The sequence below is a fragment of the Aulonocara stuartgranti genome, assembly GCF_965226115.1.
Source record: "Aulonocara stuartgranti genome assembly, chromosome: 17".
NCBI lineage: Eukaryota > Metazoa > Chordata > Actinopteri > Cichliformes > Cichlidae > Aulonocara > Aulonocara stuartgranti.
Genome location: NC_138953.1, coordinates 21,285,277 through 21,309,376, shown reverse-complemented (window position 1 = coordinate 21,309,376; position 24,100 = coordinate 21,285,277). Strand labels below are relative to the sequence as shown.

The window sequence follows — 24,100 nt, the reverse complement described above, 5'->3', positions numbered from 1 at the left end:
AGAAACCAAACCAACACTCCACAAATGCACGGCACAATTTAGGAGAGCCAACCCCACTGGGACGAGACTAAGCTGTGCACCTGCATGTAAAAGATAAATTGTCACTCTTTTGAGGCTGCCAGCACTCACATATTGGACAGACTAGACAGATGGTGTCAGAGACAAGTAAAGGAGGCCATCTATGTCCACTGCGAACATCTGTTGTTGAACAGCAGCAGCAACACTAGTCTTGAGATCTCTTCCCAGGTAATCCAACCCCACCTGCTCCTTGACATCAATAGCACACATGTGATGAACCACATGATTAATAGTGAGTGTATGACCTTCAGGACCACCTCCAATGTGGCATCTGGGGATAAATATCTGGGAATCTGTCAGCCGATTTAGAGCTGTGCAAACCTCTTGGCAGCCACAAAAGTCGCCCCCTTGTGGCCATAAAAAATAATCCAGATTTAAGAAGAAGAAGAAGAAAGTGTGTACATTATTGTACTTTATTGAGCCCCGTGGGGAAATTGCTCTCTGCATTTAACCCATTCACTCAGTGAAGCAGTGGGCAGCCATTGGGCGCCCGGGGAGCAGTGTGTAGGGACGGTACCTTGCTCAGGGGTACCTCAGGGTAGCTGTTAAGGGGAATCGAACCCCCGACCTTCCGATCATGGGGCAACCACTCTACCTACTGAGCTATCCCTGCCCCATTTTTTTTTTTTTTTAGACATTTTCATGTTGGCTTCGCTTTTTAGTCTTGGATGTTAAGGTTCACACTCAGGACTCAAGCACATGACACAGTCAAAGGGTTAAAAACTAAACAGTCTTCAGCTAAATCCAGCTGTGATTAATTCCATCTGGAATATAAGGAACTTCAGGTAAGTAATCCTGTTTTTTTAGGGCAGGGATTCGAACTGTTTGTCTCTCGAAACACCTCTCCTCTTCAGTTTTCAAAGAACAAAACATGAATACACTTAATTGGGTGGGCTTGGTGGGGGTCTGACTTGCCTTTCAGGTGTCTGGCTTCTAGCTCAGAGAGAAGATCAAACAGTGAGTATGAGCAAAGTAGTCACGATCAGCTTGGTATTTCAAACAGCCTCAGCAATTCTAACTGTACTGGGGGAGAACAGTCAGGCATCACCCAAGGCTCGAGACCCAGCTTAAATATGACGTTGATTGGTGATGAGTAGCAGGTGTGCCAGGCCAGGACTTCTAGAAGCCACACCCACCACTTCATTTCATACACTAGCAGAGAGGCAGGTCCACACCTAGACTACACGGGGACCATGATGGTCCATTGTTTGTACTCGCTGTAGTCTTTTGTGTTTTTTTTGTGGGTTTGTGGTTAATACTTGCTTGTTCCTATAAACCTGTTAATGTGGGGGCATTTAGATGAATAATTTTGGGAAACGTTAGATATGATCTAAAAGTTTCCTCAATCAGCCCATAAAAGAAAAATACCAGATTCAAATCTTTAAATTTCTTGTCTACGTCCAAATGGCTTCCTGCAAATTTGTTCCTAGGAGTCCAGTTATGACCAGGTGAGCCGTGTGCTCTGCTGTTTACCGCAGATCGGACCGTGTGACTGCTGGCTATCGCCCTGCAGTTTAAAAAACCAGAACGCTTGACATCACAGTAAAGTCAACTGGAACATCCAGAGTTTGAGGGAGAACTTTTACTGGAAACAACCGAACCGTGGTGCACTCCATTGTGCTGTCATGAATTTGTGTTTTTTCCACACAACCTTGGCTCAGCACCTGCTCCACTCACCAGATATACCTCTGTGCACATGCCTCCACTTGCCCAGGATGAAATTAAGTGAGGCTGTTTTGACACACTAGATTTGATCCAGCATGCACGGCAGATGCACAAGAGCAAGTGCATATCGCGTCTGTTATGTTTGTCCAACTCTTAGAAACTGTGATGATGAAAATTGATACCAGAAACAGTGGAAGGAGTTTGTCTGGCTTGAAATTACAGTTGAAAAACTAAAAAAAAATCTACACAGACGGTTTAGGAGGTGTCCTGTTCTCGTCTGATGCAGAAACACTGATGTTTGCCACAAACGTTAGTGGACCAGAATCTAAACATGCCATCAGAGCACTGGCTCTTTTAAGCCTCCATAGCTGAGTGTCACGCTGCTTGATTAACCACGCTCAGATTTGGAAAACCCGGACTCGCCTCATTGTGAGCTCTTAACCAGAAAGAGAGAAAAAAAACCCTCTTTGCCAAATCGTAGTCTGAGTTCTGTCCCGAAAGATGTTTGTCACATGACGACACAAAGTCCCAGCTGTGGGGTTAGCGGTTGAGAACGCAGTGGGAACTCTGGCCGGGACCTAATCTGACTTTTGTCACAGACGTCACGTACCGAGGAGGTCGCTGGAGAGATGAAGGACTCAGCGCCGTTTTGTGCGTACACACTCGCAGCCTCTGTGTGTTTGTGTTACCAGATGATAAAGTTACTCTGTTTGTTATAAAAGACAAAGTGCATGTGCTGTTTGTTTGGACAGATATGCTGCTCCAGATAATTGTATGTGAAAGTGGAAGACGGTGAGTGTGTGTCTGTGTTTTGGCATTTTCAGCAGCTCTTGTTTATGTGAACGTAAGCCTGAGGTGAATGGTCGGCAGTGACTGCTTCACACTGTTATCATAGATGCTCTCACACAGTTCGGCTCTCACACACACACACACACACACACACACACACACACACACACACACACAGAAGTAGTAATGAATGCATTATTTATAATTATTTGAAATGCCACAGTTTTAAAACAAACATGGAATTAATTGTTATATTAACCCTTTAACCTTCTTAAATGCAAACAGGACCTATTCTGTTTATCTACACGCCCCTTATTTTTGATCTTGGACTCTACTAGATTCACATTTTCAAATAATAATCTTCTATTGGCTGTTCACAGCCTCTCAGTTCATTTTCGGTCTGAAATGAGTGATTTTAGTTCCTATGTTCCTCAGTTTACCCCAGTAACTTTTTTTATTGGCTGCCCCTCTTAAGCAGAAGGTTTAACCAGGAGGTGGGCGTGGCTTCCATGTCCAAGATGACCATGTTAGGGATGTCAGCTCTCTAAAACAGCATACAGAGACAAGAGTAAAAACAGATGCCTGAAATTGAGCTTTTGGCCCACAGGGATTGCTTGTACATGTGCCGATGTCATTATTTATAAACATCTCACAAAACAAGGATAAACAGAACAGCTTTCTTTTTAATTATTTCTTTTTTACCATTTTCTCCTTCTCTCCTCGTCTCTCCTTATTTAACATTAGAACTCAGTGCCTTTTACTTCTATTTATCTTAACAATGATCATTTAAAACCGCTTTGTTTGCTTTCTTTTTCCTGTTTGGCCCGAACTTCCAAACTTGCAGCCCACTCTGCAAAAACCTGTTGAAGACATGCGCCTGACAATTCAACTTGTGTTAACAGTGTCAACTTGACTTATGATTTATGTGGCTGTCAATCGAATGTATAAAAATATGAAGATGTTTTTGAATTTTTTTAAACAAGCAGTATGAAGAGTAGACGAGTACTAACCTTCACTTTAGAGCCAAATTTAACTCAGTTTTCAGCTTGATTGCTGTACCAGTTTATCATTTTTTGGTGTTATAATCAACAGAAAACTGCTCATTATGCTATTGCTGAATGGCTGACATTAGATTTACTCCAAGTAATGAGCAGCCTGAAAAAAAATCCTTTTTTACTTTTCACTTTTCAGCCAGATTTAGACATAAAAGGATGACTTCTTTTGTGGTCTTTTGACAACACTGATGTCATCCAAGGACGTCTTTTGCTTGTTTGGCATATTTAACTAAGTGGGTCTTAAGTTAAATTTCCATTTTCCATCTATCTAGAAAAGGTCAGTAATATTTTTGCTTCGTCCTGTTTAGATAATTGGAATATTTTGTGCTCAGAGTGCAGCCAAGAAATGATCCATCAGCTGTAGCGTCCACCAAATGCACATTTTGTTCATCACATTTTAAAATGCACACACATGTGATCTGTCTACTGCAAGACTAAAAGATCATTTGAGAGTTATATGGAACATTATGGCAGCTTGTGCATCCGTATATTCATGCAAGATGTTAAAATGCGGAAGGTGAAGCTGAATGTACATAACAAATTGTGTTTCTGAAGGTCTTCCAAAGCTTTTCTTTAGCCATTGGCTGCTTTTTTACTCATTTTGAATCCAGTCCTTGTACCTGATCATTTTCAGAGAAACATTTTGGGGTTTTTTGGACTGAACAATTAGTCATTGAAACATAAAAGACACCTAACTGAAGGGATGAACCAGTGTTGTGTCTACACATACCAGACAACTTAGCAAAGAACCAATTTACATTTATGTTTAGGCACTTTGTTACTAACAGCCTGTCACTAAAACACATTGCGTGCGCCATTTCTTTAGTTGAATCTATAAAATATTTTTATAGATATTTTTCTCATCTTGGCATGGTGTGCTATGTGTCTTTCAAACATTTGGGGACAGAAGAAGAACTAGAAGGTCAAGCAGCAGATGAGCAGTTTCTGAAAGGATTATCTGTAAGAAACACGACTACAGGTCAGTGGTGTTGGGAGCATCTGATTGGCAAAAGCTTTATTTTTTCAGTGTGACAGCGATCCCAAACACACTCTTAATGCAGTAAAATAATACCTGGATAGAAAAACACAGTGGAACACTATCAGTCATGGATCGGCCTTCCCAGATCCCCAAGCAGTGTGGGATCATCCTGACAGAGAACAGAACAGAAGGCAGAAACATCCAAAGAAGAGGATGATGTTGGATGTAATTTGGGCAAAAGACTGACTGGACCGAGGCTGAATTCTTTGGATCAGTTTCTGCCAGTTGTCCTCACTATGAAATAAGATTAAATATAATTCATTTAAACAAAACAGGGATTAGGCAAAGCTTAGCCCAGCAAGCAAGCCATTCATGCTCCCGAATGTTTCTTCTTCTTTTTCTTCTTTTCATGACATTAGACTCTCTATAGAAATGGCAGCAAAAGTGCATAACGTGCAAGTGTTGTGCTGATCAGTCATTCGATGTGTTTTTGGCATTTTTATTCATTTAAAGGACTCACTTTCCTTCCTGGCTGCCCAAGACTAAAAAGACAGTAAAAGTTGCTGAAACAGTTCACATTCGTGATTTGTGATGTCTTTGTTGGTCTTGGGTCCATCACTGTCTTTATCAGCCTCTGCAGGTGGTGTATTAAATCTATGGTCAGTCCATGAGAGGTAGAAATATGCTTTTTTTGTGTTAATGATGTTTACTTGTTGCAGGTTTAATCTTGATCCGGAGAAGATGTGCACTGACGATCGACTGTGGGAGGCCCTAGAGATCGCTCAGCTTAAGAACATGGTGAAAGCTTTGCCTGGAGGACTAGGTGCGCAAACTTAACTCGAGAAAGAATGCAGCTTATTGCACCAAAAGTCAGTTTTGAAGTAGAGTACTTGATCGATGTGTTTGTGTTTAGACGCTGTCGTGACAGAAGGAGGAGAGAACTTCAGCGTTGGGCAGCGGCAGCTCTTCTGTTTGGCTAGAGCTTTCGTCAGAAAGAGCAGCATCTTCATCATGGATGAAGCCACAGCATCTATAGACATGGCTACGGTGTGTGCTTATTCATGGCATCTCGTGCAATCATGTACAGAAGCTTTTTCCTTAATAGAGATATATTTGTGGGATAGTAATTAAATGTTATCATCAGCCAGTTTCATTTTACTTATGTAACCCCAGTTGTCCCAAAAATACTAGAGAAGGAAGCAAAAAATGAACAAAGCAAGCAAAGAAAATGAATGAATGAATGAATTTTAGTTAAAACAGGTTATTTCTAAGGCATCAGTAAAGAGAGACATGACATCATAAACAGCTTGAAATACATATAACTGGACTGGAGGTGGGTTGTGAAGGAAACTGTTTCCAGGGCCTACTCCGTGGATCGGCTTCCTCCGAGGCGTGGACGTCTATCAGCAGAGAATGTACCTTCACCTATCAGCAGAGAATGTCCCTTAGTCTGTAACACAGTCAAATATATTCTCAAGTAATATTCAAGCATGCCATTCAGCGTGTTAGTACGAGCTCGGGAGCAGCTTGGGAGAACAAGAAAACAGAGACTGCTTCAGGTTGTCTTCCCAAAGTGACTCAACTTTATTCACAAGTACAACAGTTTATATAGAGGGTAAAATTCATGAGACAGCAGATTATCAGTTTAAACCAGTACAGACCAAGATAAGGCAGCGTCTTCCTGCCCTTGGGTGAAGAAGCATCCTTTGTGTAGTTTATTAGTTCAGCTACAATTGTGATTATCTCAGCGACATATTTTCAAGGCACAAAACGAAGAGTTCTTACATTAGTGAAATCTGAAACAAACCATTTGGCCTTCAACAGGCGTCTCCTAAAAGATTAAGAAACTAATGTAACTGAGGGAGTGATCTCTGTGGTATTTCAACCTTGTACCAGCCTGTGATTCTCACACATCAATTCTTGGGTCAAAGAGAAAAATAACTAAAACAAAGGGGCCTTATTGAATGACAGAGTTTTCCTGCATAATGTCACTATAAAACAATATCCAGTAAATGCTACCATGGTACTAAAATACCTAACAGGTTGCAAAGCAGTTTGCATCGCGACAGCCCCATTTTAGCCTCGCTCTACTTTGGATCACGTTTACAGCAGCTCACCACTTCCTCACCTGACGATATGGTTTCTATTCTCTGTTTCGTCTTTCTGTCTTGCAGGAGAACATCTTACAGAAAGTCGTGATGACGGCGTTTGCAGACAGAACAGTCGTAACAATCGCAGTAAGTCCTTCAGTCTTTTATCCTGTTGTTGTTACTAATGAGGCAAAAAAAAAAAAAACTGCTGAGGTCAGCTGAGGTTTGTACAGATAGATGCAGATATGTGGCTCTCTTTGCACTGAGCTCTATGTTCATCTATCATTAAATTATTTACCCCACAGATGTTTCTTTTATCTGTGCCTTTTATTAATGGCCTTTCCCACACATAAACAGTTTGTAACACATAGTTCCTTATGGATTTAGTGACTTAAATTCAGTCCTCTTGCCCGGTTCTTTTATCTATATGCTTCCCTTTTTTCTGACTTTTGTCTCTTTGTGTTGCTGTCTTATCCTGCTCTGTTTTTCTTTCCTTTCTTTTTCCATCTGCTGTCTCCTTCTACTTTTTCCCAAATCCCCCCCCCCCCCCCCCCCCCCCCCACCTCCTTCCTTTTCTTTTTTGTTTTCTCACTTTTTCTTTTTTACTACATCTACTACATTTTCTGTTGTCCTCCTTCATCTCCCTTTGTCCTGCCACCAGCATCGTGTGTCCTCTATCTTGGATGCCGAGCAGGTGTTGGTCTTCTCCTCAGGGATCTTGGTGGAAAGTGACTCTGGTCCCAACCTGCTAGCACAGGAGGAGAGCCTCTTCAGTGTGCTAGTGAGGACTCACAAGTAGACCCGGATCAACACAGACCACTTTGGCTCAGCTGACTCTCGGTCTCTCCTGTTTTCTTCCATTTTCCTGCCTGTTTCTGTTTCTTTTCCTGGCTGAGCCACAGCTGACGTCTGACTCTGGGTCTGCTGAAGCTTTACTGCCACTGACAGCCTGGTTGGTACAAGAAAATACTGCATGCTCTTTTAAAGATATTCCTTGTGGATGCAGTGCAAATTTGACGACAGTCTTCAGTGTTGTGACATTGTTTGTCCTCCAAAATAAAAATTGAGAAGGGATTCAGTTAGAATTAAACCTGAATTTGTATTTTTAGTAGCTGACTGGTTCAGATGCTTTACATTCATCTCATTCAGCAGGTTCCTGGAAAATTGGACTGTATCAATAAAATGGGTCTTTGGACATTTCTTCCAAAAAGAATAACATCATCTCCAAAACTGTGAAGAGTCCGCATATTTTAATTTTTAAAGCAGCTGATCAGTCTATAAAATTCTTACCAAATCCTTCATTTGATCCAACAAAACTAGCTTAAAACATATTATAATTTTTTTAAAACAAAACATTTCACTTAGACTTATTATGTTTGTGTTTTGTGTCGTCCCTGTGTGTCTCCAGCACCGTGTCCACACCATCCTAACAGCTGATCTGGTCATTGTGATGAAGCGAGGCAACATCATGGAGTACGACAAACCTGAGACGCTTTTGGAGCAGGAGGACGGGATGTTTGCTTCGTTTGTCAAAGCTGACATGTAGGAACACGCGGGACCCAACGGCTGACAACCTGCTCAGTTTCTTGGGTTTTTTTGTTTTTGTATTTTTTTTTTACCTGAATTACTTTCTTGTTGAGGTGAACAGCCCTCTGAGAGAATACCCCACTGCAGGGAAGCCAGTAACATACTGTTTCTACGAGGAGAAGCTTCCCTGTGCACTCACCAAATGGAGACAGGGTCAGCTGTCAGTCAGTGGGTTTAAGAAGTCGTACTAAAGAAGTCAGGAAGTAAAAGAAGGTGCTTTGGGTAGGCTTGCTAATCAATGAGTCCATCGGTTGGTTCATCCCGTTTTTATTTTGTTTGAATTTAAGAAAACCCAATTACACAAACCACAACATTACTAGTATTTGGACTGGAAAGTGAAATAATAAAGATATATCTTATATGTGATGAATGGCTAATGCAAACTACAAATGAATATATTTTCTCACTTGTCTCATAGAAAATCTAAAGTTATTTTTCCGACTTTCAAATTTTTCTCAAGATCTAAACAAGAAAATAAGCAATAAATATAATGCTTGTGAAGCTCACAGTATCAAAATGGGCAGCCAGGCATATCTTTCCTGTGCTCTAAGACTAAGAATAGTGAGAACACTTAATAGTTAATAAAGAACTGATAAAAAGCAAAGTTATTTCATTTCTTATTGCCAGTAAATCCCACGAATGACCAAACCTACTATAAAATATGTAATATGTATACTAAATAATGCAACCACAAATACAAAAAAGTAAGTCTTAAAAACTGCAGTTGTGGCCACTTGATGCTGGCTTTGAAAAATCTCCACAGATCCTGTGTCAAAATGTCTAAATTCACAAAAGAAATGAACATGTTGATGAAAAACGTGTATCTCAGATCGGTTGCCTGCAGTTGCTAGGTAAAATCGGCCAGAAAGAGGTGTACGGAGCTGCACTGAAAACCTCTGTGGTTGCTTTGGTCTGTATCAGATTGCTGCGGTTGCAGGTTGTGCAGCAGTGAAACTGTGAGGAATGTGATGAAGACGGTAAATGACGACTGTTCACCTTCAAAGTAAAAGTTGTTCCTTTTGAATCGTGTTGGTTTTGGCAGTAAGACACAACTTGCCAAGACAAGTCAACATTTCCAATGCAAATCTTCAATTCTATTGACAAAACAAATGAATCAGGGGCAACTTGGAGTTCAGCATCTCGCTCACTTTTGACATGCAGACTAAATGAGCCAAGAATCAAACTATCAAAGTTGGCCATATGATAGGTGTCTAGGACTATACGACCCATTTAAATTGCATATATGTTTAAAGTTAGGCAATACTAGAACTAGAACTAGAACTAGACATCTCACCCATGTTTATGGCTTTGGCACCTTTTGGATCTGATGAGCAGATTTTTCTATGTTTGATTAAACTTGTGGATGCACTTTTCTAACCAAGCTAATAAGCACTAGCTGATAGCTTTTGGCTCCATAAAATGTCAAGATAATGCTAAAGCCATGACATCATTATTGTTATAACTACCATATTTATATAAAATCTCTCTGAGAGCACCGAATATGGATTACCTGCCTTAACAAATGCACTGTTACCTCTTTTTAACACATTTTTTTACACCGTTTTAAATGGATTTGAAAGGTTTTTAGGTTAGAGTATTAAGACAGAGGCTTGTGTTTGTTGGTCTTTTCATGGGATTTGTAGACAGTAGGAAATACATACAGTTTATTAAATATAAATTATGGCTTTGAGATTTTATTTCAGGTGTTGAGGCTGTGAAAAGTGTAAAATGTAAAGATTTAATAGTTGGAGAGTGAACAGAAGTGTTGTTTCATATTAATAGAATTTTTACAGTCTTTAATTATCTTGTGTAAAATATTTGTTACTTTTTAGATCATGCACCACCTCTGTTTATACTGACTGGCACCTGTATTATGCAATAATAATGATGGAAGAATTTTTAAATGTATTTAAAATCCTTTTTAAAAATGACTGTTGGCTCTTTGGCCATTATTTTTCTGAATAACGCAGTGGAAGGATTTTAAATCAACCCTTTTGTATTCTACTCTACTTTTTGACCTTAAGTTCTGCCATAGAGGTAACACTGATAGAAATGACAAAGCTGATGGAATCATATGGTTTTATTAACCAGTTTAAGAATGCATTTATAATGATAAATAACACAGCTGATTGTTGTGGCCGTTCTTTGACTGAACATGTGTTGACATTTTTCACGAGATGCCAAAAATGAGACGTCACAAAATACCAACAGCAGTTTCCCAAGTGAAGGCTGGATACTCTATTTCTGGCCTACTTCTCCTTCCTCCCTGTTCTATCAGTTGTACGTCTATGCCTCCATTAGTACAAACACTGTAAGGTGTCACGGCTCGGCCTGCAGCCAGTGAACCTGCTGTCTGTCTGCGGTCATGCTTTGCTGAACTTTTTATCCTCGGGGACAATAGATACCCAGCATGCCTCCCGTTAACTCCAGAGATGCTTCATGGATGTTTGAGAGGGCAGTGATGTCTTTTCTTTTTTTTACTGAGGAAGAGCAGTAACTTGCAGTAACTTAATAATCAGTTCTAGGGGCTGAAATTTAGAGCTACATCAATCTCTATTTTGCACATTAATAATGCAACATTGGTAATAAATCGGATGAAACCAAATTAGAGCCCATAGGAGAGAGTGAATTTTAGAGAGTGAAATTTAGCATTCACAAGGTGAACATAAAGAGGAGTCCATATAGTAAAAAAAAAAGAGCTTTTGCATATGGGAACTGCTCCATCTCTTTGATGGGCTGATATCAACATGTTTTTATATATTTTTATTTTTAAATAATGAAACTTTAACACACTCACTGTTTTTATCAGACGGATTGGATTCTCCTTGGAAGTCCTAGCTAACACTTTTTGTTTTCTGTCCAATGCATTGTGTAGTAGATTTAGATTTAATGTTTTCATGGAGCTTTGTTTAAAGTGTCCATTAAACTAGGAGAGTTCATTTTCTGCTGGAAATCCTGTTAGAGGTAGACACTTTGTCTCTGCATGGAGAGTTATGAAGGCATTTTACATGCATCTTCATAACCATAAGCCACCTTTAAAAATGAAAAATGAACATTTGATATATCATTTCTTTCATCTATACAAAAAAGTTGTAATGTTGGCTAACTGAAATCCTAAAAAAGCTTATTGATGGTTTCTCGCTCGGCATGTATAATTCAACTTGTGTGGATCAGGTCTCCTGAAATTTAAACTGTAGGATGATGTTGTGAGCTGTTGTACATGTGTAAATGTTATTTTAGTCCATTGCTAGGTGGTTGCTAGGCAATGTAATGGCATCACAATATCTGACATAGATAAGAACCTTTGGGGGCCGGAGATGTACCTGTGAGCCAAGTTTGTCTGCCCGACTTCTGATGCTCTTGGAGGGTTTTGTGGACAAAGAATCAAACACACAGCAGAGATGCCACGAGTCCTTTCTTTTGCATTGAAAGAAAAATATTTGGGAGACAGTATCTCATAATTATGACTGTTATCTCCCAGATAAAAGAAAACTTCTCATCATCACAAGATAATGTACAATAATAGAAAAATGCCACAGAAACGTGCCTGACAGTGTTCACTGTGCAGTGGGACAGGAAATGGAACCGCTTCATAATGTGCTTGGGAACTGTTGTGTTTTTAATCATTTTGAGATTTAATAAGCAATTTAGTGATGGTTCTTGCTTCTGTTGGTTTCAAATAATAGAGATAGTCAAGATTCCTTATCACTGTCACTACAATGCAAGTTTTCATATATAAACAGCAGAAGTCGTCCCTTTCTGTAGTTAAAAACACACGCAACATGCATATCAATGAATGGCTATTTAATTAATAGGCAGGCTTTTTGAATAAAAATAAAAATAAAATGTCTTAAATATAAATGTTACCCAAAGGAAACCAGCTCATTGCCATCACAGTGAATCCATTTGCGCTGCCACTCCTGTGCTCTCAAACATAAAAATGACTGACCAACACTTACGGGTCTCAAATTAAGTGATAATAAATCATACTCGTGAGCCAAGGTCTCAGCTTTTGGGTGATATTTTCAGTGCACAACAATATGTAGTTACAGCTCAGCATTCAGTGCATTTCTTTGGAATATCTTTTCTAACCTTTCTGGGAGCGGTGCTATTGTCCCTTTATATTATTGTATATTCATTAGACTTAATTTGCTTTTGGACTAAAATTTGAAACTTTGTACTGTACAGTGTTGAATGCCAAACATGATTTTTCCGCCTTTTCTTGTTTAAATATCTTACATGTTTCATCTCAAGAAGTTGTCACTTAAGCTTTTGAACTTTGTGATTTCTCTCATTTTACAAGTTGTTTTAATATAACACAACGAGATGACACGTGAGGTTTACCGTCACACTTGGTGATCACAAGCTTCGCCTGCACTTTTCTTTCCCCTGACAGCTTTAACTGTAACACTGAATGTCTTTGTTGTTGTCCCTGCAGTTCTTCCAAGTCCTCGTCCGTCTCCTCTGTTAGCGATCGAGTGCTCTTCCTGTTCTTTGATCCTCGTTCAGTAGCACTTTTTATGCTCTTGGCCACCGTCACACTCATAAATCCTTTGTTTTCCTAGCTGTGCTTCCATGCTGCTCCTGTTCTGAACCTGCACACGGCTGCCTTGTAAACTCATCCTCTCACACCCCAAACCACTTTTTGTCTTCGAAGCTGACATTTTACACCAAGAGCAAAAAAGCAGTGGTGCCATTTTTCCACGTTACACTTTGCACAGGTTTTTTCACTCAAAGAATGTCTCTTTTCGAACAGGTTTCACGTGTGTTTTAGTTTCTGGGAACAAACAAGTACATAAAAACAGCGAACGGGTGGAAATGTAAGGGAACTGCATGTAACTCATTGTCGGAGCTATGCAGAGAGCTTTCCTTACTTTCATGAAGTTGACTGTTAACAGAGAGCATCGTAAATGCTGACATCGTTCTCACAGATCAGTTTGGAGATGGTCATTTTTTTCTGTATGTACATTCTGTATGTAGTAGCCTGTATAGCCAAGGGTTTAAACATATATATATATATATATATATATATATATATATATATATATATTAAACTGCTATTATTATGTGTGCCTGATTTCTTTCTTTTTTTACACTTGTAATAACAATAAAATGCTCTTGAGTGACGTGAGGCTGTTTGTTTTTGTTGGGCTGCTTTCACGGCTGTAAACTCTTGACCTTTCCTACCTCAGGACACAGGCCAGGAGTCACGGTACCCTCAATACTAGATGTGATAAATTGCTAAATGGCGCCCCCTGATGACTGTTTCTAAAATAAATCCAAATACATGCACTAGGAAATTGCACACATTTCAGAAAATATATGAAAATGAGAGCCGTCAGGTGGTTTTTTTTTCATTTTTGTTGTTCTTAATAAACTTTTCCTTGTTGAGCTTTTGTGTTCATTTTAAAAGACGTGTTTACAGATTGAAACACAAAACCAGTCAAACTGGACACTGGTTTTTATCAACAGCTGATGTTTGTTTTTGTTTTACCTGAACTCAAAGAGTCATTCCTGCATGAATTATAGCGGCACAATCGAAATCTTGCCCTTACTTTACCCGACACCCACCTCTCAACCATCCTATAGCTGTATGGGGTTGTCCCATAGGAACATTTAGCTTGCCTGGAGAACACCTGTGGCTTGACAAATTTAAACTGGATAGAAAAGACGGGTAAATATAAAGGTTTTTATAGACAACTGAGTCTAGAGTGATTGGTTTCATGGATGTAGATTAGCAGGGAAAGTGCTGACTTTGTGCCCAGCTCTAACTAAAGTTCCCTGCAGGTCCGATTGTTCGGCTTCCATTAAATGAAGGTAGGGTTAGGATTACCGCCTCCAACCTGAGTAAGAGCTACAATTACAGACAAGAGTAGCTCCTCCCCTCTGTAAAATGCCAAATAATGGTCCAAATTTCACGACTTTCCTTTTCACTGTTTTCCATGTTTCTTTGATATTTATATGCATTAAATTAGCCCTTTATGCACATTCTTGATGAAGTGGGTTAAACAATGACCGAACTTAAGAGACATCTGTTTTAGTGCTTAAAAAACTGCCAAAAAAGTAAAAAAAACAAAAACAAACCCTATAAGATAAAAAGATTCTAGGGCCTTCCAAAGCAGGCTGTTTCGGTGGTTTTGCCCTTTCCCATTGCCTTTGAGGGGGGCCTGAAGGCAGCAGCGCTCTGATCCGAGCGGGTCTTGACTCTGGAAGTGCGTCAACAGCAGAGTGGAGACCGTCCCAGCCCTCAGAGGCTCAGAGCAGAGGCGGCGCGCTGCCTTCAGTCCGAAACATCTCCGAAAGGCGACGGAGTTATAACTGCTCGTTCGTCTTTGAGCGTTTCCCTGAGGGTGGGCATGCTGCGTCCGTGCGTAAAGACGCACTGAGGACTGTTTTCTTTGCCATCGGGAGCGGAAAGCGGACGAGAAGATGCTGGCGAGGAAAAGCATCATCCCGGAGGAGTTCGGTCTCCCGGGGCTCGTCTCCCGGATGCCCCGCAAGCCGGTGTTCAGGGACCGCGTGAACAAAGCGCGCTTTATCGCCAAAAACGGCTCGTGCAACTTGGCGCACAAGAACATCCGCGAACAGGGGAGATTCCTGCAGGACGTCTTCACCACGCTGGTGGACCTTAAATGGCGCTTCACGCTGGTCATCTTCACCACGACATTCGTCAGCAGCTGGCTGCTGTTCGCCATGAGCTGGTGGCTGGTGGCATTTGCGCACGGAGACCTGGACCCTACGCGTGAAAACATGACCGACTGCGTAAAAAATCTGAAGTAAGGAAAAGCCTGAGTGCTTTCATGTAACCTGTTCCAAGAAAACGAGGTTGTTAAAGTGTGTTTGGTGTAAATTCGTCAAGTTTTGCTCTGTCGAAATTCTTTCTGTCTCCGTCTGCACTTGATCCAAACCTCCCAGCTCCCACCCGCCTCCTCTTCTCTTCGCCAACATTCTCCATTTTTAAACTGTGGAAGAGAAAAAAGAGGGAATGAGAGAACTTCTGCTGCGTTTATTTCAGGCAAATAAAAGAGCAGAAGCAGAAAGATCGCATGTGGTGAAACGTTTTTTGGCACTTCCATGTTAGCGCATCCACCCTCACCCCCATGAATCCTTACCACAGGGAAGGAGAAGACAGAAAGGCAAATAGGAAATTTGCTTTTGCTTCTTTCTTGGAAATGATCAGAATCCATTGTCGGGAACCACTTGAGGTGGCGGTTCCATCTTCCATTGAAATACTGCTTTATTTTCACACTCCCTAAATCTCATAATCATAATCATCATAACCTTTTCACATAAATTTTTTTCTCTTCTGAATTTGCTGATGAAGCGTCTGCACTTTTATCTTATCTGAATTTCAACTGCAGGACATCGACTTGTTCACGTGCTTTTTAATATTGACGCACCAGTGATTAAAAGACCTTCATGAATATTACATCAAAAGTATTTTTGGAGGTCAGCTCTGTTTTTTTCTATGTTTGTCATCATTTCTTGCTTTACAAATTAGTCTTGTGGAAAAGTAGTTGGGGAGCAAATGTCGTGAGTAACAGGGTTTGACCAGACCTGATCTGAAGACCGCAACTCTACTTCCTGTTAACTTTTCAACATCCAACATGTATGTGAATAAATGACATCCAAGGTTAGGGTGCATTTTAGTAATATGTTTAATCAAACTGAATAAAAATTTGAATTTGAAACATGACCTTACACATCAAGTATCTCACATGCATTTTGACCGCTTGGTGGTTGTGACCCCATCCCTAACCCCGATCAGCCATGAAGACCTGGATGTTAGAGGTTAAGCCCATTGTGCATGAAATTGGTTGCGATTCAGGATGCGGAAGGCAGGGGGCGCTGTCGCAGTGCTCCTCAATGAAAAAGAGTGAACTGAGCTGAACTAAAATAATTATTTTACCTTTTTTCTGGTTTTACATTGTTTCTTTCACAGTGAAGCTCATTTCAACCATGAAGCGATAGGTCCAGCAGCACCAGAGGAATATTTCACAATAGTTTATCCCCCAGGATATCTGATTTAACTTGTCTCCCCCTCTGCAGGTCGTTCACATCAGCCTTCCTGTTCTCCATCGAGGTTCAGGTGACCATCGGCTTTGGAGAACGTGTGATAACGGAGCAGTGTCCCACTGCCATCACCGTCCTCATCCTGCAGAACATTGTGGGACTCATCATCAATGCTGTGATGTTGGGTAAGGTGCACGAAATGTTTACCTCAAACCTAAAAGGATCAGCAGAAAATCGATGGTTAAAATAATACAGAAATATCAACCTCGCTCAGTTTTTGTCACCTTGGATGCTGTTTATACTTCAGGGCTGCTTTAATTCTTCATGCACAGAGTCACAAGCTGCTGGAAACATTTCTCTGAGACTTTTGCTTCATGTTTACATGACAGCATCACACAGTGTCATGTCAAAGAAACCAGTTTAAGATTTGAACTTTGTGGCATGAAACATTTTCCTGCTGTAAGCATGGATGCGGTGTGGCTATAAAAAGATGATCATGGTCAGCAACAGTGCTCAGGTAGGCTGTGGTGGTCTGGGCTCAAAGTATACCAGAAAACTATATCTGATAAAGTGTTTTCTTTTGTTTGAGAAGCAAAGCACTTTGGATGTCTTTAAATTTAGCACCTTTGAGTTATTTTGAAGTGAAATTTCTCCTGAAAGAGACGAAAAGAAACATAAAACATTTCTGACCTGCGGGTTTAAAGCAGCCTGGCTCTACAGTGCACAATTCCGGCTTGACCCTTTGCCCTCTTTTTAATTATGTATGATTCTGACTCTCGGGTCAGATAGGTTACAGGACTCATTTTTAACTTGAAGAAAAAGGGTTCAGATGACATCTTCATTTCCGCTCAAACACTGGCAGTGAAGCCATTTTGACTCTTGGCATGTTAAAAGAACTGCGGTGCTTTGTTCCATTCTGACCTATAAGTACTGATGCGTGCATAGACGCACCTGCTCAGGTTAACCTTGCCGAGTTTTACCTCCTCAGGCTGTATCTTCATGAAGACGGCTCAGTCGAACCGTCGGGCAGAGACGCTCATCTTCAGCCGCCACGCCGTGATCGCAGTCCGGAACAACCGGCTGTGCTTCATGATTCGTATCGGGGATCTGAGGAAGAGCATGATCATTGGAGCGACCGTCAGGTTACAGGTGAGCCTCTCGTTTTAACCACCAGTAAAATCAAACTCGCTCAACATATGTTTTTGTGTTTTTCTACATGAATCGGAGACATTTTCCAGCTAATTGCTGCTCTAAAATGTCAGCTGCCACTTTTTTTTAATAGAAAATGTAAACTTTGTAAATACGCCTATATAGCTTTGCACATACTCATTTTATATACTCATAAAATGTACATAGAAATAAAGATGAAAAATCAGAAGAAACACACAAAGTAAAATAAATACAAATCATAGCTAAACAATAAAAACAAAAGAGAAAACAGCACTGCACCACAATCCAAAGATTTAAGACATATAAATGAGACCGCTCCCAAATCTTTCCCTTACCAATCACAGTGTGGGCCACGGCCCCCTAGTGGGCCTAGAACGTATTGCAAGAGATCTTTTTACAATAAATACTTTGTGTTTTTGTTCAGTTAACTGAAATAGAAATTTCAGAGTCACAGATTAAAACTTTGATGTGACTCAATCCGGTAAAATTACAGGCAAAAAAATGAAAGCGGGGTCAGAAAGGTGGGTCTTTAGTTTGGGTCTTTAGCCAAAAGATAATGCTTTTATAAAATGATCTTTGGGATCAGTTCTAATAATTCTGTTTAAAGTTTCAGTGAAATATTCACATTTTTAAAAGATACGGAGCAACTCAAACGTGGGTTTAAAAATGTCTATTATTAAATGTTATTCCTCCTTTCCTGATCTACTTTTGGTCCGTAAGTTCTTTCCAGGTAACAACAAGACAAAAGTTCAACAAATAAACCATCAGAACATCAAAATGAATTATTGAAAACACAAGAAAAACTTTTATTACATGAGTGTTTTTTTCTTATGTGATGATCAGAGTTGTTGCATCTATTACAAACTGAAGTGCGACTTTTTTTTTTATTCTTTCAATGAATAAAGAACCAACATGTGAAAGACGTTTTAACCAGATTAAGTTTTCATCTGTTGGTCGAGCTGTTGTGGCAGTTTTATCTCCGTGAGCACCTCCAGTCTAAGAAAGTTACCCACATTTATTCATGTAACACAACTTTAGTAATTACTCACTACAAAAATGCAGAAATGATCAGCCGGGTACTTTTCTTCACTTCAGATGATATACCCCACCTCTCTAATCACTGAAGTATCTACCAAAATAAAGCAACAAGTAGCTTAGTAAGAAGGAAAGCTTAAATAAGGGGCTGGAGTAAAAATATAATGACACAGGGGCAAGAGGAGAAATCTTCAGCTTGACTCTATTTACCTCGATGTCGCTATCTCACCCAAATATCTACAGACCCACTTTCAAATATATTGGGATGCTATGTGAAGTGCACAAATCTGATAAATCCATATTTTATTCACAGTGGACACGGAAAGTGTTTAAACTTACCAAATGTGGCATTTTAAAATATAAGAGAAATATGAGCTCATTTTTAATTTGATAGGATGTCTCAAAAAAGTTGGAAAAGACTGTCTTCTTTTAACTACAGTCTGTAAACATCTGGGATCATCTGGGGAGAAACTGCTAGACCTTCGGGACAGGAATGATGTCTGATTCTAGTCTGATGGAGGATTTTAGTTGCTCAGCAGACCAGAGCCCATGCATTAATGCAATGTGCCGGGCATCCAGCACTGATTCTCAGCCTCATTCCTCACGCAGAGATTTCTCCAAATTCTCTGAATCTTTTGATTTTATTTACTGTACATAGAAAAATAAATATTCTAATTATTCACCTTTTTCTTCTGAAATTGTTCCACAATTTGTATATGCAACATTTTGCAGATTGGTGAGTACAGCTGAGTAGAGTTATGAATTGAGGTTGTACCAAGATTTATTTGAAGGACTTGGCTTGAACAGGATCAGGCCCTGGGTGATATCAGTTACATATGAAGTCTAATATGTCTAACAATGTGGTTGGTTTTTAATTTGTGGACTGGTGCCAGCTGAACTACCTCCAGATCAACGCCAGTAAAACCAAGGAACTGGTGGTAGACTTCCGCAGGCACAAGCATTCTCCACTGCAACCACTGAACATCCAGGGTATGGACATTGAGGCTGTGGACAGCTACAGGTACCTTGGTGTTCATCTGAACAACAGACTGGACTGGACTCATAACTCAGACGCCCTCTACAGGAAAGGGCAGAGCAGGCTGTACCTGCTGCGGAGACTCAGGTCGTTTGGGGTGGAGGGCCCACTCCTGAAGACCTTCTATGACTCTGTGGTGGCTTCTGCTATCTTTTATGGTGTGGTCTGCTGGGGCGGCAGCATCTCTGCTGGGGACAGGAAGAGACTGAACAGGGTGATCCGAAGGGCCAGCTCTGTTCTAGGATGCCCTCTGGACCCAGTGGAGGTGGTGAGTGACAGGAGAACGGCGGCTAAGCTGTCATCCCTGATGGACAACATCTCCCACCCCATGCAGCAGACTGTGACAGCACTGAGCAGCTCCTTCAGTGGGAGACTGCGGCACCCACGGTGTGGGACGGAGAGATTTCGCAGGTCTTTCCTCCCCACTGCTGTCAGACTCCATAATAAAGACTTTAACTGATCAAGCACACACATCCACACATGTGCAATAATACTAAGTGCAATAATCCTTTCTGTCATCGTTGTATTTTTACTCAGTTTTATATAGTATTTGTATTTGTATTCTATTTTTATCTTATTGTATATTTATTTTATTGTATTCTACTGTATATAGTATTTTATTCTATTCTGTACAGCTGTGTACTGTATTTATTCTTATTGTATTCTAATTTTTGCCTCATAACTTTTGCACTGTCCACTTCCTGCTGTGACAAAACAAATTTCCCACGTGTGGGACTAATAAAGGTTATCTTATCTCTTATCTTATCTTAATTACTTCAGAATTCACTCAAAAGCAATTTTTTTCTCAGGTTTAATCGAGCTGTTAGTTAATTAGGACTACACTTCGTCTGCTTGCAGGTTGTGAGGAAGACAACCACACCAGAGGGGGAGGTGATCCCCATCCATCAGATCGACGTGCAGACAGAGAGTGCTGTGGGCAGCAACAGCCTGTTCCTCCTCGCCCCGCTCATCATTTGCCACATCATCGACAAAAACAGGTCCAGAAACACATCATGGAGGCTGTGGCTTTATTACACCTGACTGAACCCCACTTTGCGCTCTCCACAGTCCACACAAACAGATAATATGTGATGTGTTATCAACCAGAAAGCCCCTCGGCTGATTTATGATTAACAGAAAATGGCAGAGAGGAGAGAATATTGGCATTTGGCTGCTTTTGCTTTAAAAATAATCCAAAGTAATTGTTTTACCTTTAGTTCTTTTTAAAAGTTAATCACTGGAAAAAGAAAACTCATAAAAGTAACAGTGTAAGAGTGTGAGATAACAAGATGAGACTCGTTTATGCCCTACCGCCACCTGCTGGACAAACACAGACTTAAAGTTTAAATAAACAACTAAAACAGAAACCATGTATCACCTGCACATACTCTGACATACTCCGATATTTAAACCTGGACTCCCCCCACTCTGCCCTCAGCCCGCTGTACGACCTGTCAGCCATGGAGCTGCAGTGCAGCGACCTGGAGGTGATTGTCATCCTGGAGGGAGTAGTGGAGACGACGGGCATAACCACGCAGGCACGGACTTCCTACGTCTCCGAGGAGATCCAGTGGGGCCACCGCTTCGTTTCCATAGTAACAGAGGAGGAGGGCGTGTATTCTGTCGACTACTCCAAATTTGGCAACACGGTCAAGGTAAACGCTAAAACAAAAAAGATCCTGGTGGACTTTTGTTCATTATCATCATCAATCACAGCAAAACATTGATTTGGGTCAGTGTCTCTTCCCACTGGTGAACTTGGTTTAAGCGCTGTTCGCAAAATGTTCTCTTGTTCCTCCTGCAGGTTGCGACGCCATGCTGCAGTGCCAGAGAACTGGACGAGAAGCCGTCCATCTTAATCCAAACCCTCCAGAAGAGTGAGCTTTCGCACCAGAACTCACTGAGGAAGCGCAACTCCATGAGACGCAACAACTCCATGCGCAAAGGTGCAGGAAGCAGCGGGAGTCTCCGCAGGAACAACTCAGGCCTCGCCGTGCCTAAAGTCCAGTTCTTCACCCCAACCGATGGAGGCCAGAACCTGAACGCCGTCACCTGACATGAGGCCTACCGTCTGCTGGCTCCACTGCTCTTCCTGGTGGGGAGGAAGATCCTGGGTGTTGGTGCATCTGTCTCTCTGATTGGACTCATTCTTCTTCTTTTCACTGGCATAGCTAGACTTGTGTCTCGACACGTTCACTGTTAATGTTCCCTGTGTTTACGTTCATGGTTTAAAATGGGTCCTGTTCAGATTACATTTGTGATCTCTAAGCAGTTAAAGTAACATTCCTCTGCGCTGACAGAAACCCAGAAAGCAGATACTAAAACAGATAAGAGACGGATGGAAACTGCAGAATTGGTTGTGTGAGCTTAAACTGATTTCTAAATGACATACAGCGCTTTTCATTCTGAAACACTACGGTATAAAACGTGCAAAAGTGGCTTTAGCCTGCATTCTTTCTCATGGCCATCAGGGGGCTACTCCTCTGGCTCCCAGATCTTGGCTAAAGCCTTAAAACTGACGTCAGTAAACACTTTTCTTTTGGGTTTTTGGACTCAATCACTTGTATAAGTTTTATGTTCCTTCTGTACATTATGGTCCTCATTAGAGTCCATAAGGATGATAAAACATGGATCAGGCAGTTTGCAGACGACTGTATTGGTTTGACCATCACTTCTGTGATGCATCAGTACACAAGCTCAGAGAGTCACAGATTACACATAGGAAGATAATCTTCCTGCTTGTTCTGGTTTTAAGTTACACCAGCACCACTGATGCAGAGGTTTCGTCTTCCCCTATCATTTAGAAAAATACATTGAATGCCTGTGCACTGTAAAACAGAGCTGTGGATGAGACATGACCAATGCGGTGACCATAATCGGTCCTTAACTTCTATAATGACTGTCATGTTGTATTGTATAAGCTCTGAAAGTTATTAATTAACAGGAAAGTGTTCACTAAGCTCACTAATGAAGTCAGGATCACTTCTATAGACTTCAGTTCAGCTGGACTTTTCTCTGAAACCAAAGGATTTGCCCCCTGCTGGCCATTAGAAAGAATGCAGATTGTCTAAATCCGTCTTTCTTGTCGTTGCCCCCCGTTTTCTTTGTTAACCTAAACTAGCAATTCTATGCCTTTATCTCAATGATGCTGCACATCAGATACTCAGAATAGCAGCAATAGTATATTCTTAAACACACACAATACCCTTTGTGTTTGTCTGTGTGACCTGCCTGGTCTCAACTTCAGTCACCAGTTCTCTCCACTCAGAAGACGAGACGCTCCCTGACCCAGCTGATGTGTTCCACTTATTGTAATGATCCGCAGACAGAGAAAGCAATATGAAGATTTCACTCTGGACAAACGAGAGGTTGCATTGAACCTTTTGTACCTTAATGGTTTATTTTAAAAATCAGCATGTTAATGTCTCGTGAAAATAAAAGATTATTCCAGCTTTGAAGTAGATTTACTGTAGCCATGGTGTGCACTGTGCAGAGGGGGAAAAGACTGGGATGTGTTCACTTTTACTGTTTACTGCAAAGGTGTTGTGATTCATTCAGAGTCCTTCTTTATCCTTCACCATCAGCTCAATCCTCTGTTGGCAGTTTTGAGACCACAAATAGTTTCATGTGAAATCAACCAGCTGTCGCATCAGCATTACTGACATGTTTGCCTTCACTGTATCTCTGCTTGTTCTGCTTGGTTCCAGTTTCCAGTTCATTTCCATAATCTGTCCAAACCGTGCATGCTATATTATCACAACAGCAGTATGCAAAAACACCTGGCTGTTGTAAGGGCAGACGCACTGCTTAAGTAATATTTTCTAATTAAGTTCACAATCACTACTAATGAGAAGTCATGGCAGTCATTCACCGTATGGTACTGATTTGTGTATTTTTCATGTATGGTTGTCTTTGTGTTGTTTGAGAATAAATACTTATGTATGCAAACGATGCAAATGCAAAACATGAATGTGGTTTCACTGTCTGTCTGTCACTGAGCAGCAAATGCAGAAACCCATTAAAAAAGATTACATAATTATACTGTTAGACAGTCTTTCACAAATATATAACAAACTCACTAATGCAGTTTATACACTGATTAAGATCTGCTTTTCTTCTAGGATCTTGGCCGACATACCAAATTTCCTCAGCTTCCTCAGGAAATACAGCCGCTGCTGAGCCTTCTTGACCAGCTGTGTGGTGTCAATGTCCAGGTTAGGTCCTCAGTGATGTAGACGCCTTGGTATCTAAAGCTGCTCACCTTCTCTACTTCACTCTCCCGGATAAACAGCAGCTGGTGAGGCCTCCTCTCCTTCCTCGTGTCTACTATCATCTCTTTTGTCTTATCGGTGTTGAGGGTGAGGTTGTTGTCCCCACACCATGACACCAGACCGGCCACCTCTCTCCTATAAGCCGCTTCGTCCCCTCCAGTGATGCGACCAATCACTGTCATCTGCGAACTTCAGTATGGTTTTATCCCTATTGGTGTACAGGGTGTAGAGGATGGGACTGAGGAAAGAACGATGAGTAGAAGCCATCCAGCTTCTCTCTGTACTGCCTCTTAGCCGCTGTAATGGCTTTCCTCAGTCCATACTTCGCAGCT

At 41.0% G+C, this 24,100-nt stretch overlaps 2 protein-coding genes across 5 annotated transcripts in view; both read left to right on the top strand.

Annotated features, from left to right (window-relative positions):
• The window catches only part of abcc9 (ATP-binding cassette, sub-family C (CFTR/MRP), member 9), an 80,474-nt gene extending 67,105 nt beyond the window's left edge, over window positions 1-13,369 (top strand). For 3 of the 4 annotated variants that reach the window (XM_082509944.1, XM_082509943.1, XM_082509942.1), the window contains 4 exons: window positions 5,286-5,389; window positions 5,480-5,613; window positions 6,741-6,803; window positions 8,065-13,369. In XM_082509944.1, the coding sequence (XP_082366070.1) occupies window positions 5,286-5,389; window positions 5,480-5,613; window positions 6,741-6,803; window positions 8,065-8,202 (439 nt within the window). In that variant the 3' untranslated portion in view covers window positions 8,203-13,369. Of the gene's footprint in view, window positions 1-5,285; window positions 5,390-5,479; window positions 5,614-6,740; window positions 6,804-7,317; window positions 7,609-8,064 lie in introns of all 4 variants that reach the window. The other variant, XR_014272154.1, reaches the window with a different exon arrangement.
• A 965-nt stretch (window positions 13,370-14,334) lies between these two features.
• On the top strand, window positions 14,335-23,461 carry kcnj8 (potassium inwardly rectifying channel subfamily J member 8). The gene is made up of 6 exons (XM_082510451.1): window positions 14,335-15,019; window positions 16,293-16,441; window positions 17,245-17,405; window positions 20,356-20,495; window positions 20,936-21,152; window positions 21,302-23,461. The coding sequence occupies exons 1-6, from the start codon at window positions 14,673-14,675 to the stop codon at window positions 21,551-21,553; spliced, it is 1,266 nt and encodes a 421-aa protein (XP_082366577.1). The 5' UTR covers window positions 14,335-14,672; the 3' UTR covers window positions 21,554-23,461.
• The last annotated feature ends 639 nt before the right edge of the window (window positions 23,462-24,100 follow it).